General features: G+C 43.8%; 1 protein-coding gene across 2 annotated transcripts in view; it reads left to right on the top strand.

Moving 5' to 3' along the window:
* Positions 1–254: 254 nt before the first annotated feature.
* Positions 255–19536, top strand: part of PLIN2 (perilipin 2) — a 26281-nt gene continuing 6999 nt past the window's right edge. The window contains exons 1-8 of one of the 2 annotated variants that reach the window (XM_044061136.1): positions 255–364; positions 969–1006; positions 1715–1910; positions 3205–3287; positions 3851–4124; positions 4542–4726; positions 4945–5079; positions 5561–5851. In XM_044061136.1, coding sequence (XP_043917071.1) covers positions 974–1006; positions 1715–1910; positions 3205–3287; positions 3851–4124; positions 4542–4726; positions 4945–5079; positions 5561–5851 — 1197 coding nt within the window. In that variant the 5' untranslated portion in view covers positions 255–364; positions 969–973. Of the gene's footprint in view, positions 365–968; positions 1007–1714; positions 1911–3204; positions 3288–3850; positions 4125–4541; positions 4727–4944; positions 5080–5560; positions 6458–19536 lie in introns of those variants that run through there. The other variant, XM_044061137.1, reaches the window with a different exon arrangement.

Genomic DNA, 19536 nt, shown 5'->3' with positions numbered 1-19536 from the left:
CACGACTGCCCAAGTGGGGCAGGTGGTAACCCTTTTGTGTGTATGCAGACACCCATATAATATATAAATAAATAACATTTAAAAGATTTCGTTTTATATTATACTTAAACTAGGATCTACAATTAACAGTTTACACTTAGTAAGTTTCTTGAACAAATACGCTGACGAAGCCGTACTATGACTAATACGCCCTAAATCGATGGAGAAAGGAGGAGGAGAGTACAGGAAGTGTGAGTTTGCGTCACGATGTTCCTCCCAAGAATTGTTTCCCTTGGACTATAAAGCCATCAGCTGTGGGGGAGTACTTTGTTCAGCTTGCTCGCAGCAAAGTTTGTTAGAATTGGTTTGGTGATCGCGCTCGTTGGTGAGTTATTATAGCTGATCGGTTTACTTTTTGTCGTGAGTTATGTTTCATAAGCTGCTTTGAAAAGTGTTATTAGAAAATAAGATTGATTTTTAGTCAATTTCCACTTTTTTTAACTGTAATTCTAATTATAACTGCATTAGAGTTTTAGCTCTCTTCCAGCTGTATGGAAGTAAACGGTAAAAAAAAGTTTGTTCACTGCTTTCGGGTGTATAAAGAGGCCCATTGGACTAAGGATGGGCCTTATGCGGTTTGCATGAATATTATATTTAGTAAAGTTATTTAAGCCAAATATTGCGGCCTGCTGATAAGGCAACCTTTAGTATGAAGTTTGGGTATCTGTCTATAGACCCCTGTTTTCTACGCTATTCGGAACAAGTTGGTGACCTAACCTAAATGTATAGGTTGTAAACCGGGTGAGACAAATGTGGTTAGAGGCACTCTTTTTGCTAGACTCCTTCTACTAATTTTTCATGTAACTGAGTCGCACTAACGTGCGATACTGCCTAATCCGTGTAGGAGCCAAGGTCCGATGTAAACGAAAAAGCGTACGTTTAAGTGGGAATGCGGTACAAATCTTTTGACTTATTTTCTCTTATTTTAGTTGAAATGGATTCTACAGTCGTTCAAGAGCAGCAGCAGGTAAGGCTTGTATATTGAGTTTACGTAAATATTGCTTTAGTCTTTTTCTTGCTTGTGTAAAATTGTCCTTGGGGAGTAAGAAGTTTCTCGTGTGTAGTGTACTTGAAGAAAGCCAAGTTTGCTAGTCTTAGCTTGTGCATTATGTCTTATACTTGTGTGTAATTACTACGGCAACCAAGTTAAGACTGAACAGTTTTTCTTACTGGAGAAGAAACCGAGTAGGCTTTGTACTGTTATGGTGCCCCAACTGTTTCACAACGAGCTCTATGCTGTAAATTTATTGTTGGCTAACACAATGTCTAAAGTCAGCACATGCCTCCAGATATCAGACTGGTAACTAATTTTCAACTGTATAGTCTTGCAGAATTTGTTATATCTTTGGTCTTGCATAAAGTTGTGGTCTGCCAAACCCGTGGGAAGTCCCTAAAGATTGAAGTGTTTAGTCTCAGACTTTATATCCTACAGCTAATGCTCTTACCTGTGGGCCTTCACTTTTATATATGGCGTTTTGTCTGTATAGTGGACCAAAAATAAGGCAACTTCTGGACATTCAATCTCTAGACTGAGCTATGGTTGAGTGGGAGTTTACTGCACTGCTACACCAGAGGAGTGTATAATTGTACAGCCATAATTAAATGCCTTTGCTGTTGTCACCCTGTACTTGTTTACGGTTTCTTTGGATTGCTGTAATTTTGATTTCTCTTGCAGAATGTCGTTGCTAGAGTGGCAAGTTTGCCCCTTGTAAGCTCCACTTGTGACATTGTAACATCTGTATATATAAATACAAAGGAAAACTATCCATATCTCAAGTCTGTCTGTGAGGTGGCTGAAGCAGGAGTGAAAACTATAACGTCTGTGGCTGTCACTGGTGTAATGCCAATTCTTCAGAAACTTGAGCCTCAAAGTGAGTTGATTTGCAATATTGTAGTTGTATAGTTTTCCCTTCGGCCTATTGAGCACTTTGTTCCTTTCACCTATTGCATGATCTCCCACATAGACAAAACTGAAATTTGCATGGCAGACTGGCATGCTGTGGTTTAGGGTAGTAGAGCATTGTGGGTAGGGGTCTTGGTGCTGCAAGGAAAGACTACTAGCAGTAAGACCAGTAGCAGTTATCCCTAAGTTTGCTGGACTGGGAGGATGCATGGTCTTTCACCTAGGAAGTTCTTCTCACTGTAGTGGCCAATGAAGCTCCTTTCTTATTGTAGTGGCCAACAACATTACCTTCATGGTAAGCAAAGTATTGCATTAATATGTTGCATCCTTAAGTGGCTGTCATATATTTGCAATGTTTTTATTGCCCTTCTGACTCTTAAACCATCACCTTCCACTAGGAAGATGGTCCAACTCAAATGGCTAGCCAGTTGTACAACTTCTCTCCTAGACACAGCCAGTTGTGGTGCACTGATGTAGCTACCTAGGCTTGGCACTCCTTCAAAGCTGGTGCCTCTAGCTTTTCTAGCCTCCACTTAACTGGACTAAGGTCTGTCCATCCCACCTACCAGTGCCTGAAACTGTAGCCACTATGTTGAAGCTCCATGTGTGGCCTGATTTGACTTCCTTCAGTAATGGTCATTTCAGACTTGTAACCTGGAATTTGAATACTTTGGGTGACAACTTGGCAGGGAAAATCTGTAGTTTGGGTATTCTTGTCTAGAGGAATCTTCTCTGTTGCTGGGGGAGCTGATTTTGTCAATCTGTCAAAGTCCCTCTTTCAAATGGGAACATTGGTGTTCCAGGCTGCTGCCCATAAGTGTCCCTATTTTCTCTGGATAACTAGGCCTTGTCCTTTTCCACTAAGGGGGGAGGAGGGTTGCAGATAAAACATCAAATCGGGCTAAAATAAGCAATTGTACAAACCTCCTAAGGGGATGGAATTTAGTCTGAGGCAGACCTTATGAAGAGTAGCTGACTATCAGTGATTGCAGTTTGATTTGTAGTGTGAGCAGGAATTGTTACTGTTAGTAAAACTGCCATTTTACTTGTGTTATGCCATGGTGGCTCTAGTTAGGATGGCATAAGTTGGTGTCAGTCAATGGAATGGATGGTGAAAGGAAAGCGCCTTGTGAGCAGAGCTTAAAGCCTGGCCCTTTATTGCTGTCTGAAGCAAATAGTATGTGTGGGCATTCACTTATTGGACAAACTTGTGCTGTCTGGGTTGCAGAATGAATGCCTGATTTGTTTTTACTTTCCTATAGTTGCAGTTGCCAATGATTATGCCTGTAAAGGTTTGGACAAACTGGAGGAGAAGCTGCCTATACTTCACCAGCCCACAGAAAAGGTATGTTACATGTGTATGAATTAGCTACAAAGTATGACCAGTTGTCCCTTTTTGGAATGATTGTAATTGGCCTAAATACATAACCAGGCATTAATTCCACCTCAAGCTCATAATTTCAGGAACTGTAGGTATTTTTTTTGGGGGGGGGGGCACTGGCAGGTTTTGGTATACAGCTCACATGGTGGCCTGAAGCTACTTAATTATGGAGTGCTTTTTAATTTCAGGTAAAGCTTAATCAGCCTTGTAGCACTGCAGTGATCTACATTCTGCAGTAGTGCAGCTCACAACTTGGGGCCTTCACCTCAAGACTTGTCTTGCCATCAACTGCTGTTTGGCAACTCCCTTCTGTTGAGCACTTATTAGTGAAAGCACGTAATATCTTGCTTAGTGTTTTTAGTCTCAAATTCAAATTTGGAATGTGCCAAGGCATTAGCTGCCAGTCATGTAGTGGCCTTTCCTTTCACACTGCTGTGGCTACTGTTTAGGTTACAAAGGTTTTTGTGGGTGCGCTGTTCTGGTATGCAGCTTTCCAGTCTTTTGATATTTTTTTGACTTTTCTTTAGATTGTTGCTAATGCAGTGGATGCAGTGACTGGTGCCAAAGAAGCTGTGACTAACAAGGTAACTGGAGCAAAAGAAACTATATCTGGTGTAGTTGACAGAACAAAAGAAACTGTACATGAAAGTGTGGAGATGACCAAAGCTGCTGTTCAAGGTAGTGTCAATACAGTTTTGGCAAGTCGTGTGGTTCAGATGGTGAGCACTGGAGTGGAGACTGCCCTGACCCAGTCTGAGTCTCTGGTAGATCAGTATCTCCCTATGACAGAAGAAGAACTAGGTAAGCTTTAGGCATGGCTTGAAGCCTATTTTCAAAAGTAACATTCCAATGGGCTTGTCTAAATTTTGAAGGTGAATTCTAAATGTGTTAACTTGGCATTTGTCTTGGCAGCAGCTAAGTGTATTTGACTACTGTCAAAATAGTACTGGGCATTGAGTTGCCAGGAAGTCTTATCGGCTAAAACATGCATGTCTTTGCCTGTTTTTTTCTTAAAAGCAGGCATCTGTCTCAATGCAGGCAATTGTTTGCAGGTGAACTAAATGCACAGTGCAGGTTAGTAATTTTGTGCACTTGTGCTGTTGATGCCCTACCTTATGGTGTCAAAGATGTAGACTAGACCAACATCATTAAATGGCATTGTATGTTGGCATGAACATAATTCATTCACTCTAAATATGGCCTTTTTTGTTTACTTAGCAAAGGAAGCTGCAAAAGTTGAAGGGTTTGAAGTGGGTCTTCAGAAGCAAAGTTACTATGTTAGACTTGGATCATTATCAACAAAACTGCGCGCACGTGCTTATCAGCAAGCGGTCACTAAAGTCTGTGAGGCAAAGCAAAAGAGCCAGGAGACTATTGCCCACTTGCATCAAACATTTGCCTTGGTAAGTATAGAAGTTGTGCACCCAGGTCTTCAGTAAGATGGCAACTGCAAATTGCCCCAAATAAACTAAGAGCTCCTCTTAATCTGTAGACCATTTTATACAGCAGGTAAATGGCCATTTGTAATAGTGGCCCAAAGCTTTGTAAGCCCTGCATCAACTCCCTAGGCCTTCTGTTATCCAATTTGCTGTACTTATCCTTAATCTTTTGCTTCCTGTAGATGGAATATGCTAGAAAGAATGTGGATTCTGCCAACCAGAAGCTCCATGATGCACAAGAGCAGTTGTTTCAAGCTTGGGTGGAATGGAAGAGCAAAACTGGCTACACTGACACAAATGAGACTCAGAATGCAGAGGTAAGATGCCTAGAGTTCAGTAAATGACAGTTGTTCCTGGCTTTGATCTAACCTAGAATGGTATGCATTTTGGCCTGAAGTAAGGTTAATGAGCAGTTGGAGTTGGTTCTCAAGCAAAACTCACTTAAACTGGGTAAAGTTCATTGAAGCCAAATGGGTCTTCAGGTATTTGCTCAAGTAGACTGCTCATTACTCCAATGAGCAGTCAAGAGGTGGGCGTAAAACTTGATGGTAGCTAATGGAAAAGCTAGGCGGTTGGGTTATTTCACTATTTTACTTGGGCTTCCTACCCTGTGGCACTGCATCTGCAGTGCTAGATGTGAAATGCTATATTTGCCTCCCACTCCCCCAAATAAGCTAAACATGGTTCTGTCTACTTTTTGTTCTGCACTGAAATTCAGCTTGTGTAGGGGTTTAGTATTGGCTCAGTTTATAAATGCAAGTTTACTAGAGATGTAACTTTTTTTTTTCTTCTGCACAGCACATTGAAAATCGCACTCTTGTCATTGCTCGTAATCTGACACATCATCTGCAGACTACTTGCCTTACACTAGTGTCAAATCTCCAAGGCCTACCTCAGAATATCCAGGAACAAGTTCAGCACATTGGAAAATCTGCATCAGATGTCTATCAAACCTTCCGATCAGCTTCCTCAATCAAAGAAGTATCTGACCATGTTCTTACAACTAGCAAGGGACAGCTTGGCAAAATGAAGGAGTCTCTTGATGGTGTGATGGACTACTTGGTTAACAACACCCCCCTCAACTGGCTGGTAGGTCCCTTTTACCCACAGATTGTGGACTCCCAGCATTCTGTGCACAATGGAGGATGTGATGGAGATGCTAATGAAGAAAAGCAGTCTTAAAGCATACAGTTCTGGCTTTGTAGAGAAATGAGCAAGGTGAAATTTTTGTCACTTCTGTCTTTAAAATGTCACTGTGGGATGCTCTGTAGCCACAGATCTGGCCTATTTGTAAAGGCTGAATATTTGCCTCTGGCCACAGATCTTCATTAAGGCTGAATTGCCTCCACATGCATCAAAATTGTCATGTCAACTTGCAGTGTCTTTTTAAAGATTCCTAGTGTATGTAGTGCATATTAAAGTGTTCATTGGCATTTATGTGAAGAGAAAATGCAAGTAAAAGGTCTGTCTACTGTAGGGTAGATGTTGGTCCTGTAAAGTATACTTCAGAAGTTTAGTGTAGACTGCATTTAATAGTTCCAGTTTCAAATGCTGCTGGGATTTGGTTCTAATTGCAGTTAACCTTTTGCCAAATTGAACTTGTATTTATAGTTTTGTATTCACTGAGATTCGGTGCTTTTTGGCTTGTGCCAACTTTCTGAATTTGTATTGGTAATAAAATGCATCAGCAATCAATGTCTTGTCACCTTGAGTTTCTTTGCACAAGACTGCCCATGAAGTCAATTAAGCTCTTATTCTCCAGGTACTAAAACCTTCAAGCAGCATTTCTCCATAAACTTTGTGCAATGCAGAACAGCTTGCTGCATTGGGTGGTTGACTTTCAGGCTTTACTGAGATGTCTGAATAGCAAACTGTGTAGCTTTATAAAGGAGTATTTGCAGCCAACACTAACAAGCCAGTTGTAAGCACTGTACTGACCAACATCTGCAGTACCTGTTGCATGCTGGAGCAGTATGTAGCTCTGTTCTTGCAGTTTGATCCCTTTCACGCATATGGGAGTTGCTTCCTATCTAGACTGCTTCAGACTTGCATGGAGCCAGATATCCAATGTCTAGACTTAAGGTGACCAGAAATTCTCATGCTGGGAGAGGCATAGCATTGAGTACCTCCAGTTTTCTGATCTGTCCTGTGTCCTTTGGACAAATTTAAAATGGGCAGTGGACCCTGTTGCCCAAGAATGGGAGATCTGTCTTCTGGCATCCCTGGAATTGCAAGCTCCAAGATGCCTCCACTATGAGCAGTGGGTCAGATGCCCAGTCAAAGTTGCCAGTATTCTCCATCATAAACATGAGTGACAATTTGCTTGAATTTTGTGGAAGGTTTAGTCTGGAGTTAAAGTAGGGATGTGATTTTCAAAGGTCCTTTTGCTACTAAACTACTAACATAATTCAAACTCAGGCTTGTGACTGCCTTTAGTTTTGTTGGGCATTTTAAAAGCCTTGGTGAGGATCTTGCAAAATGGCAGTAGTGGTCCTTGGCAGAAGAGGGGACATAAGTCCCAGGATTGCTGGTGGTCCTTTAGAAACTAAGGATGCCCAAGTGTACAGGGATGGGCTCCTTGGAGGCCCTGGGACACCTTGGCACTAACTATTTGGGTTTTTAATACTGTGGAAAATTTCTTTGCTGGCCAGAAGTCCTCTTTGCAGCACCCAGTGTCCAGTGACTCCTGCAGTTCTACACTATACCCAGGCAATTCCAATAGGACCATTTTCCACTTTCAGTTCCACCTGCAGATACTGATTCTGTACACAATACATCAATGCAAACCAACTCTGCGATCAGTGCTACTCTCCATGGACCACTGATTTCTCTGGCCTATATCACATGGTTATTTCTACAACAGATATGCAGCCCACTATCTTGGGCCACCACTCTTTGGTTTGACTTCCAATGTTCCAGCGGTTTTCTATACCTATTCCACATTTCTTGCCTTCATATCTTAACCTAGTTCCATCTAGTTTTGGCAGATGGTGCAGCAGTTGGCATTGTCACCTCACAGCAAGAGTTCTCCCATTTTTTTGATTCTCAGCTGGAGTGCCTTCTGAAGTCTGAATGTCCTCCCTGTGGTAGTGACAAAGGACATGCAGGTAGGTGTGAATGGGTGTGCCTTTGAAGGTTGGGTGTCAGGCTGGCAACTTGGCACCATAAATCCACTTCCAATCATTAGACAAGTTTTTGCTGTGGTGACCCTTAACCAGGAAAAGCCTATTGCTTTCTGGTTTTGATTTCCATTCTTGCCCTTCCCTAGACTAAGAAGGGATAACTCATGAGGCTTCCCTAGACTAAGAAGGGATAACTCGTGAGGCTAGCAGATATTTATGCAATCCATGATCTGTACACCTAAACTTAAAAGTAGGCCCTTACCCCATTTGGAATGGGGACTGCCATATTGGGATTCTTCCTTCTACAGGTCTCTCTGCCTTGTCACCATAATTGAGCTAATGAGTAAACTGAAGCATAAGTTCATGTATAGCTTGTACACTGTCAGTTGTGCCAAGTTCCTTGTCTGTCATATTTGACAGCCATGCTTACTAGAGTATGTGCCTGTGCTTGTATAATCTCAAGATGGGATATGTAGCAGAGGAAAGCTTTGGGCGCAAACTCTTCAGCCATTATCTTGTATCCTCAAGCAGGGATCTGAACCATTTACAGGTTGCCTGTCCATTAGACATCAGTTGTCAAACTGAACCTGTTCCCATCCAGTTAGCTCCACTTCAGTATTGAGGAACTCTGCTCCTGAATGAGGAGGCTGTTCAGTCTCCAGTATATCCTGTGTATTGCAGGCTCAAGCCCCCCATCAGTGGGGTCTCAACGCCCTCTATGCCAGGCATAGCTGTTAGTGTAGAAGATGGAATACATGAGTAGGGCCATATTCCTTTAGGTGGTCTCATGGGCCATTCTGCTGCTTGCACCCTGTATTTGTGCAACCTCTGGACATTCCACTTCTTGCTTATGCCTGGTTGGGTACATGAAAGGGGCATTGTAATTGAGTCAGTGGGTGAAGTGTTCTTGGATCTAGATGCTATACGTGAGCATACATTTCCTTGTGTAGGCACATGATGGTCAAAGGCTAGATTACTGAACTAAAGGGGGTGCATTCCTTCCTGAAGGATACTATGCATTTCTTGGCATTTGGTTTTGGTCCATGGTGCAGATGCCAGCCCTTCCTAGAAACATCTGTAGGATTCTTAGAATTTCATAGACCTTTGACACTGGTCTCTAGTTGAAAGTAAATGTTGTTCAAGGACTGATCTGAGGGACTTCATTTGTGACTGGAGCCAGTTTACTAGGTGACATACAGGTCTAACCTTGGCAAGATCTAGCCCTGACACTGCAAGCTTGTCCATCTTTCTTTCCAAAAGATCAAAGTGCCCAGAGGGATTCATGTGCAATGCTAGTTCTGCTCTGGTTCTTTTTAATGTGTATAGAAACTAATGCTGGGAAATTCTGTCCATTTGGCTGGGGATCTGCATTGTTCAACCAGCTGTATATGTGCATAGTTGTAAGCTGCTGTTGTCCGCAAAAGGTCTCAAATTGGAAAAGGAGCATGTCCAAAAGTGCATCCTCTGACTTGTCTTCAGGAATGTTACTGCCCTGCCACTTAGTGCCAGCAAAGGCTTCCACACCTGTAACCAGCCTACTTCTGGATGCGAGACTCTCATCCCCATCCTTTATTCAGAAGTCCTTCATGGAGACTTAAGGTTTCCATAACCTGCCTGTCACTACCACTTACTGTAGCTGTTAAGACTAGGCTGATACTACAGCTTGGCCTGGTCTAGGCAGTGGCTTGATCCTCCACTTCCACAGTGGCTTGATCCTCCACTTCCAGACTATTACATTTTCCAACTGGCACAGGTTTTCATGTCAGTCTGGCTGGAGGGTTTCCATCTGACAAGTATGCCTTGTCTGCACTGGAGTATCCTTAGTGAGATGGATGGGATTCAATCAGTCCTGACTTGGAGCATTTAGTTTTCCATAATTTGACAAATGGATCCAAACTTCTTACCCCACCTAGAAGCCTGCCTGCTTTTAGGTTGATTCACAAACTAAGGAACCCTCCAAGACTGGTCTCTGAATTCCAGTATCTGCCTTTGTTCTCTGGCACCCCACTCCCAATGACCCACTTAAGTGGATTACAAGCCTCTAGCACCTTGTCCTTCAAAGCCTTAAATTGGCAGACCTGGGTGCTGTAACTTCCTCAGTCTTGGAAAATGAGGGCTAGCATTATCTGGGGGTGTGGAATCCAATGCTTGTATTGGACATTGCATTCCAAGAAACTTGGCAGTTTATTTGGAGGAATGTTGGACTTGGTCCAGGCCCTGGAAACATTTTGTCCACTGTCAAGCATGACAAGTGAAGACAGTTGCAAAATGGAAGTATCTCAAAGGCAGTGACTTAAGAATTGGTGCTTCCCACCTCTTCAGAACTGGAAACACTGTAAGCATACATCAGGAAGTACAGGTACAGAATTTCCCCAGGTCTTGAGATGTTGAAGGGGGGGGGGGGAGAGAAGGGAGCTTATCAAACAAGCTTCCAGATTCTCAAGCAAAGGAGGCCAAATACCTTGCACAGGACTTATTTCCAATGTTAATACTTTCTCCCATTGCTATCAAAGCTGTCATGGCCAAAGACATGGCACTTGCCTCCACTTCCCACTACCAAAAGCACAAAATTCCTGTTAAGCCAGAGTAGCAGAATTTCACTACCTTTGCATGTACTGCATATGTCCTTTAGTCAGACTAAGGAAATTCCCATTTACCCTCCATCTTAAAAACTGATCCTGTGTGGGGGCAATGGAAGGCTCCACCTGTAAACTAAATTGTGTCTCTTGGCTAATCTAAAGAATTCTGGGTGGCCATGGTGATGCAGTGGTTAGCATTGTCTCCTCACAGCAAGAGGTTCTCAGGTTTGATCCTTGGCTGGTGTGCCTTCTGTGGAAGGTTGGGCACCAGGCTGGCAACTCTACAGTTATGAGCAGACAGGTGATCCACTGTGGGGACCCCCTAACCAGGGAAAAAGCTGAAAAGCTAATCTAAAGAATTCCAGGCTGCTTAAGTTGAGAGCCTCATTCCTCTGCAACCTGTCCTGAGAATATACCTAGGAGATGGCATAATCTAGGAACTTGAATGCTGAGCTACATAGCTTCCTGCATCTTGATGGTACCAGCAACCTGCTTGCACATAAAGCTGCAGTAATGCCATCAAGTGGTAGCCTACCTGACATCTGCCTTAGCTTCCTGCATCTTGATGGTACCAGCAACCTGCTTGCACATAAAGCTGCAGTAATGCCATCAAGTGGTAGCATACCTGACATCTGCCTTGGTTCACCCCTCCTTTGCATCAGGAAAGACTTGTGGATGACCACTCTACCTCCATTAGACTAGTCAGAGCAGTCTAGCCCACTAAATACCATCTTGTCTAGTGGTGGTGCATCCCAAATCCAGGGAGAACATGTGAAAATGGCAGAAAGCTATTTCCTAGATTAGGAAAGCTCCAAAGTAGGGAGGGAACACAATGTAGGCTTAATGTGCACCTGTGGCAATGTAGGCTTAATGTGCACCTGTGGCAGCCCAAGGGGTTGTTATAACTTTCTACAATCCTGCAGTACCTTGATGGCACATGTCATTGTGCAAGGAAGTCTTTAGTTTTCCACATCAGGATGGGGTGCCCTAATCAAGCTTATGCCTAAAGGGTTGTCAAACTAAATATTTGCCAAATGTGCTACACTGGACCTGAAATGTTCAGAAAGCCAGATCAGTTTCCTTGCAAATGGAAAAAGCAAGAGGGTTTAAAGCCTTTCTAGATGGCTTTAACTGAAATGGTAACTTGTTTCTGGTAATGTCAGTCAATTTGGCTTCAGCCACATCAATCTTGTAGCTGAATGTAGCCTTAATTCGTATTGTACCATTAGACTGCACGTTTTGAACAGAACGTGACTTGGAAAGCTACATACAGCAACTAACTACAAAATTTCTAGGCAACTGCATTCTACTAGGCAGTTTATGGTCAGTCAGTGACTAGATAATGGCTCTTCAAACTGCAACAGTGTTCCTGATATTACCCATGGTTGGCTTGCTCATTTTCAGTGTTGATATTGCATTTTAATTACTGTCCAGAATTGAAAACCAAGAAAGTCCTCTTCTTGCTGTGAGGTGTCTTCATACCAGCATTTAAAATTGGCATGTGGCAGAGTGCTACCACTGGCTCCATTTCAGTCCCACCCTGGGGAAGAGTAGGTCTCATAATCTATTCATTCCTTTGTCTATTCTGTACAGCCAGCCAATATCAAGCTCATGTCAGCCAAACTCTTGAGCCAGGGTCCTACCTAAAATGCTCTGCTCCCTGTTACCTCAGATCTTGTTTGCTGTGTTGCTGAACAGCCTTGTCAAGACACTCAAACTTGTCTACATTTTTGACAAGTTTATATACTAAATTTTTTCCTCAAGTTTGTTCTAATATTTTCCTACCCTAGCACACACTGTAGACTCTCCCTTTTGTCTTCCCCTTGATTGTTCTTGCCTTGTGGTAATTCTCCATTAACATCATTGGTAATTCTTTTGCTACTGTACTTCTCAACAGCTATGTCTGGTTTCAAGCAGTGCAAGGATTGCAGCTGTAAGTTACTGCTTTCCAATGGCCATGACTTGTCTAATATCTTAATGTCCCTCAACTGTAGGTCCTCAGTGTGAGATTTGTAAAAACCTCTCTACCCGGACTCTAGGGAGAACTTTGAAAGGTATCCTCAACCCTTCACTGGATGCTTTTTTCAAGCAGTCAGTATAGGTCTCTCCTGGAAAGGCCAGAATCTCCAGCTTTCTCCATGAGGTCAATCTGAGTCTTTCTGAACAGGATGTGTTGTGGCTTGACCAGGTGTTTGTGGCCAGAGGTCTCTACCATCCATGTTACCTTATTCAGGTGAGCATATTGTGCCTCAAACCCCAACCTATACTCCAACTTCCAGTCAGTTTCAAGTCCTATTACTCGGACAGTTTCCCTCCCTCAGACTCCAATAGTGGGTTCCACTTTGGAACCAGTCGTCCTTGTGGCCTTTGGCTGACTGGGTAGTGGGCCCTTCTCAGGCCAGTGGCTGTGCTGTTGGAGGGCATTCCTGGCTTAAAGCAGATTTTTTCTGACCTTCCACAGATGCGATTACAGTTCATCATCCTTTTGAGACTCTTGGTCTGGGAGTGGCTCTTCAGGGTGGGGTGTGACCCCAGTTCCATCCCAGTCAATGGGGAAACAGCAGCACACAATCCAAAAGCTGCTACATAGTTATCCAGACAGTCCCCCCCCTGACCAGATGGGATCCGGATTTTACTCAAGGTTCTTGGGAGCCAAAAAAGACAGGGGACTTGGAGACCAATTCTGGATCTCAGTACACTAAAATTTGTAAACAGACTTTCGGATGGTCATGGTTCAGTCTATCCTCTTCTGGAAGAGGACTATTGGATGTGTTCTGTAGATCTTAAAGATGCATATTACCACAAAAATGGACAAACTCTCATACCTCTGCTTCTGTATAGGAGCCAGTCACTACCAGTTTCGAGCCCTGCCCTCAGTGTTCACAAAATGCATGGCAGTGGTTATCACTGACTTGCAACTTCAAGTATTCCAAGTATTCCAGGTGTTTACATATCTAGACTGACTGCTTACTGCCCCCACCAAGTGCCTACTGGCAGAAGCTCTGCAATATATTCAACAGCTCCCCCTGGGAATCACTATAAACTGAAATCCAACAACCCCAACAGCCTTTGGAATTTATAGGGGTACTGTTAGACACGAGAAATTGCACACTCCCTTCTGGAACACCATCTTCAGGGAATAAGACAGCTGCACTGTCACCACAAATACCAAGCTCTATCTGTACTTGGGATCAATGGCAGCTTCAATAACCATTGTGCTTCTACCCAGATTCCACAAGACTTCAATGGCTACTTCTCACTCAGTGGTATCCTCTTCAACATCCCTTGTCTTTTTGAGTAACTCTGATAGCAAGATTTACTCTGGTGGACTTCATCCTCAACAATGGTCTCGCACTTTTAACCCCCCATCAACAGCCACAGTGACCATGGACACCTCCCTGATAGGGTGGGGGGCTATGTCAGGGGAAACTCTGTCCAAGGCACCTGGCTGGAGTCGGAGGCCCTTTTGCATCTCCAGTCCTGGAACTGAGGGCGGTGCTTCTAGCATTGCAAGCATTTCATTCAATCCTGTCGGACTATGCAATCCAATCGGGTATGTCCGTGGTCTAGTACATGAACAAACAAGGGAGTACCAGATCTTATTCATTATGCAGAGGGTCCACGAGAATATGGCAATGGGCAGTAGCTCACCCGCTTTAATTGAAACACATTTCCAGGTGCTCCAACATGAGACAGATTGAGCAGATGCATTCGACAGCCTCCCGAGTGGTCCCTCAGTGGCAAAAATCTTGTACCACTAGGGCCAGTCTTGCTGCACCCTATTCTCCTCCCCAACCAACTACAAGTGCTGCAACTACTCTGCTTTGATCCCCCCCTCTAGGACAGTTACCAAGGGACACTAGTCCACAGGTCTTTATGCCTATCCTCTCCCCTAATCTCTCAAGCACAACAGTAGAAGAGCAAAGTGGTCCTCATTGCTCCATATTGGCCTACAAGTCTGATTTCTCCTCTGGCCTCGCCTACTAGATCAACTGTGGATCCTCAGTCTATCCTCACTATCTCCCATCTGCAGGGTCCGATTCACCCCAATCTAACAATCCTGAAACTGACAGCTTGGTTTCTCCACTTCCTGTGATTGCCAGACATTAAAACCTTTTGTCCCCTGTATGCAATATTTATATTGCATCTCATAAATTGTCCACCAGACTATCTTAAATGGAAGAGGTTCTCTCTATGGGCAGCAGATAAGTAAATTAGACCCCTTGTCAGACCTGATCTCGGTGGTATTGGATTACTTATCACATCTTTTCCATTGGTGGGATGTCTGCCACTAAGATGTGTGCACTTAGCTGCCATCTCAAATTGTCATATTGGTTTTCAAGATTCTTTGTCACAGACCCTGTAAGACTTTCTTGAAAGGGGTTATTCACCTAAAATCTCCCGTAAGCGAACCCATAAAATCTTGGGCTTTGGTTCTGCAAGCTTTAACAGCTCCATCCTTTGAACCTGCATCGTCTTTGTGATGCAAGATCTCTTGGAAAACTTTTTGATTGAAATCACATCGGCCAGACAATTGTCAGAACTTCAGGCCTTGTGCATCATAGGTGGGTACTAGGCTATTTGCCCAAGGGCCTACGTAAGCCTAGCCAACAAGGTTCCCTGGCTTACGCCACCCAAGAAAGTATTTTCCTGTGCCACTGAGCAGACACGTGATCCCTGGGGTGTATTTCTTACCCATCCACTCAAGATTTTTCTTGAGTGCTAATTAACTTTGCTTGACATAGGTAGCCTGTTCCAGAGTATGGGAAGTCTCCTCCAGCATGTCCTGTTTGTTGTGGTGACAAAGCTTAGGTCCCTGGAGCATGTAGCTTGGAGGGGTTGGGATTTCTTTAGGTGTAGCATGTCCAGTGCTGGGTTTGAGAGCTTTTAGGCAGAGATGACCTCAGAGTAGGCGATAAGCTACAGAGTAAAGCTGGAGTTTTTTGAGACTCTGTGTAGGGAGTCCAGTAATCCTCTTTGAGGTACTTTGTGGCCTTTCCAGATGCTGCAGATGTCTTGTGAGGTACATTCCAAAAGGGGTGTTTTACTCTTATGGGTCTGAGTGTCTAGTAGAGGGGAACGATTACCTCTATTTCCTGGATGAGAACTCGTGTGCCACATAGGACTTCCTGACTACTGTGGCAATGTGACTATCAAAGGAGACTACTGTCCACCTGGGTCCCAAAGTCTTCTCATGCATTCGGTGTTAAGTAGACTGCTGCCTATGTGGTAGCTCATGGGTACAGAGTTTTTACCAAAGGGGATGACTGCACTTTTTGGCGTTGAGCTTGAGGCCATGGCTCTGACACCAGGCATCTCTCAGAGGCCCTTCTGTAGGATATTCATATCATTTGGGGACTTTAGTAAGGCTCCTAGTTTGCAGTTATCTGCGAACTTGGCCAGAGGCCTCTGTTAGGCTAATAGGAGCGGTCCCAGGACAGAACCCTGTGGTACTCCACTTGTCACTGGTTTGAGGTCTGATTTGGAGTATGCAACTTAGTGTGGGTTCTGTCGGTGAGCCAGTTGGCAACCCATCTTGTGACTTGGGGATTTATGCCTAGTTTATTGAGTTTAGCTATAATTCCAGAATGGGTGATGGTGTTGAAAGCTTTGACGAGGTCAAGTTAGGCTGTGTGAACCACTTTACCATCATCTACAGCTTTGACTGCCTCCAAAGTCTATCAGATTCGGGAGGCATGATCTCCCTTTCACAAACCTGAACTGGGTGAGATCCAGAGTTTGGAGGTTACCAGTGTCTGAGTTCCATGGCCTAATAGGTCTATAGTTCCAGGATCAGTGGTGGCTCCCCTTTTGTGGAGTGGGATAACTGTTGTGCACTATTTAGTGGGCACAAAGCCTGATGCGAGGCTATTATTGAACATGGTGCTTAAGTGGGGAGCCAGTTCCTTCTGAAGTTCGTGTAAAACGCAGCCTGGGATGTTCGGTCCCATGGATGCTGTGTTTGTGGCTTTAGAGTGCAGCTTTCACCTGCGTAGTTGTGATTACAGGGAGACTGCATTCTTCCTGTATAGATATGGGCCTTTTGGGGGGTGAAGTGGAGATAAAGTTCTATCTGCCAGGATGTTGGCAATATCTGTTGGTTCTGTAATTTTCATGCCTTTGTGCTGTAACTCTGAGCAGATCTGGGTGCTGCCATTGAGATTCTTGACATGGCTATAGAATGCTTTGTGGTTGTCCTTGGAATTAGTGGCAATTTTATTTTCGTAGCTAGCTTTGGAGGATTTTGTAAGGGATCTCAGCTTCTTACTGAGGCTGACCAGGGAGCTCCTCCACTCATGGGATTTTACTCTCTTGCAACATTTTCTTCCTCCTGTTGTACAGGTTGTTTATGGAGACAACCAGATTGGCTTCCTTTTTTTGGAGGATAGCTATGTTCTGTTTGGGATAGCACGATCCATGCACTCATGTGCTTAGTGCATTTGTGTAGGATTCTGCAGTTGTAACTGTACTGTCAATCTGCATGGGTGTCATGAAGTTCACTATTTCTGTATTAAGCATGAAGTTGGCTTTGGAGAAATTTTTTACTGTGGTTTCCTTAATGGGGGTTGGGGTTGGGATGTGGATATCAAGGGTGATTTAGCTTATGGTCTGATCAGACCAACAAGGAGTTGACTTCAGATGTGGAACACCGGTCACTCCTGTTGGTAATTACTAGGTATAGGATATTGTTGCCCCTGGTGGAGGTGTGGATAAGTTGATCTTATGCATTGGAGTTTATGAATTCCAGAAAGCGTTGTGCTAAGGAGTTGGTACATGAGTAGTTTTCCCAGTTAATGGTGGGGTAGTTTAAGTTGCCCATTATTAGAGTTGTCGAACCCTAATATTTTCCAGTACATCAAGAAAAGAGGAGTGGGAATCCTGGGGCATGGTGGGGGATCTGTAGCAAGCTACAATTTGGATTGCAGTTTTGCCAAGAGTTTGTTGCACTTGGATAATCTCGGATGCATTATGCTGAGCAACTAGCCTGGAGGTGTGGATATCCTTAATGAATATGGACACCCCCTCTCACCCACACCTTTGGTGTTTCGCTCCAGGTTACATGGCCGAAAAGTGTGGTATGAGTTATAGCCTGGTAGTGCAGGGGTTCTCTCTGGAGCCTTGAACCAGGTCTCAGTCACTGCACAGATATGTTCTCCATTTTAGAGTGCCTCGAGTGAGTGCATTTTGAAATTTAGACTTATAGCATTACCCTTAGTTTTTGCTTGCTTGTTCCTGTTAAGGTGGTGAATTTTGTTACTTGAACCCTGCCTAAAAAAGGCACTATAGGGGTAGCAAGAGCCTTAGCCAGTATACGGAATCCCAGGGGTGACAGGTGCAGGCCATCTGTGGCAAAGCATCGTGGTCTGTAGACCAGGTCATCCCAAGCAGACAGATACTGGATCCCCTTAGAATGACACCAGAAGCTTAGCCAGTTGTTGAAGTCAATCATTTTGTCCTTGTACTGCGGTATCATTCTGGGCGATGGCAGAATGCTACTCAGGGCTAGGGTTATACCTGCCTGGGCTACAAGATCGGAGAGCTCTTCCATGTCTCTTCATGTAGTCCAGGGAGGTACGTCTCAGGTCATTCATGCCAACATGGACAATGACTGTCATATTTGTACTTGTGGAGTGACCTGAGTTGTGTGGGTTCTGGTGGATCCTGGCAGCTGATAGTATCCTTGTTTAGCTTGGTGAGTGGGACAGTGTTCCTGACTAGTCACCTATGACTAGTCACCTATGACTAGTGTTGGGTATGTTGTTTTGCCTTATTGCCTGTGTTTGAGTGGCACACTGAGTCTGTGGGCTGTCTCATTTGGGTTGTGTTGGGGGATGGAGGTTGCTTGTTACGGCTTTGGAGGTCTCTCTTGCTTAGCCAGATTGAGAGCCTCCGCAAATGTTTTTGAGTTTGTGTGGATTTTGGTGGTGTAGATGCAGTGAGACTGATGGTGTGGTGCAAATGTTTACCTTCTCATGACTGTCAGGTTCAGTCTTGGTTGGAGAGAGCTTTATCTCCAGTTTGGCTAGATAAGTGCATCTCTCACAGGTTGTAGTCTTGGGTGGTAGGAGGGGAGGGCAAATCTCCCCATCTTGTCTTCCATAAGGATAGGGTATCACTGAGAACCAATTCTACCAAAAGTGGTGTCAGAGTGATCTTATCAACCAGTCTAACAAGGGAGAGTATTGTCTGCACTCCTTGGATGTTCATAGTGTTTTTATTTGTGAACAGAAAACTGAAAAGCAATTATCTTTAAGAAAAGGAGTGTCCCACAGTTTGGTACCAAGTAGTGAAGCCTAGGATCATTTGTGCACATGAGCCACATGAACTGTTTTATGAACTTCTGTTCTGTTTTATACAAATGGAGGAGGGGTCCTAACTCTGCTTGGAGAAATCTTGATGTGGTAGCCAAGCACAGGACAGCACTATTCTCAAGTGATCATAAGAAAATACTTAATTGCTGTGATCCAGTACAATTTTTCCTTCCATACATTTGTTTAAAAACTCTTCCTTTCATGGCCATCTCACAATCTGACAGAAGTGAGGATAAATGTTAGCAGTTCTTTTTTGAGCCCCCGTATAAGCTATCTTTGGCTGCTTTTTTTTTTTTATGGGGATGGGGTAGTAGATGGTTGCCAGCAATGCCAATCTGTGGAATTTGGCTTTATGAAGCAAAAACAGTTTAAAGGTGAATATTACTGTAAGTGCGTACATAGATCTGTGCCGTCTGATTAAATCTCTGCGGAAGTGCTGTTCAGCACTTGGTCCCTTTTCTGGTCACAGAGCCTTTTAAAACACTTTTTAAAGTAAGTATTCCTTAAGACTTTTGGTAGTTACACACAACTCCCTTCCACCCCAGTTGCTTATAAAGCTCCACTGTGTGTGAGTGGGCTTAAAGCTTCACTAGGCATTAATGAACTCGTAACTCCAAGAAGCAACCGAATTTTTTCTCACTCATTTCTGAGTCCTCTAGTTCTTTCCCCAAGTTCATTCTCACACTAATCGTCTGTACTATCTTTTGTATATATTAGAACTTGTTTAGCACTAGGTTTCATGATTGCAGCTTGTACATTTT

Source organism: Protopterus annectens, chromosome 2.part0 (assembly GCF_019279795.1).
Source record: "Protopterus annectens isolate FY-2018-M chromosome 2.part0, PAN1.0, whole genome shotgun sequence".
NCBI lineage: Eukaryota > Metazoa > Chordata > Ceratodontiformes > Protopteridae > Protopterus > Protopterus annectens.
Note: the sequence above shows the minus strand (reverse complement) of the source record. Positions and strands in the feature narration are given on the sequence as shown.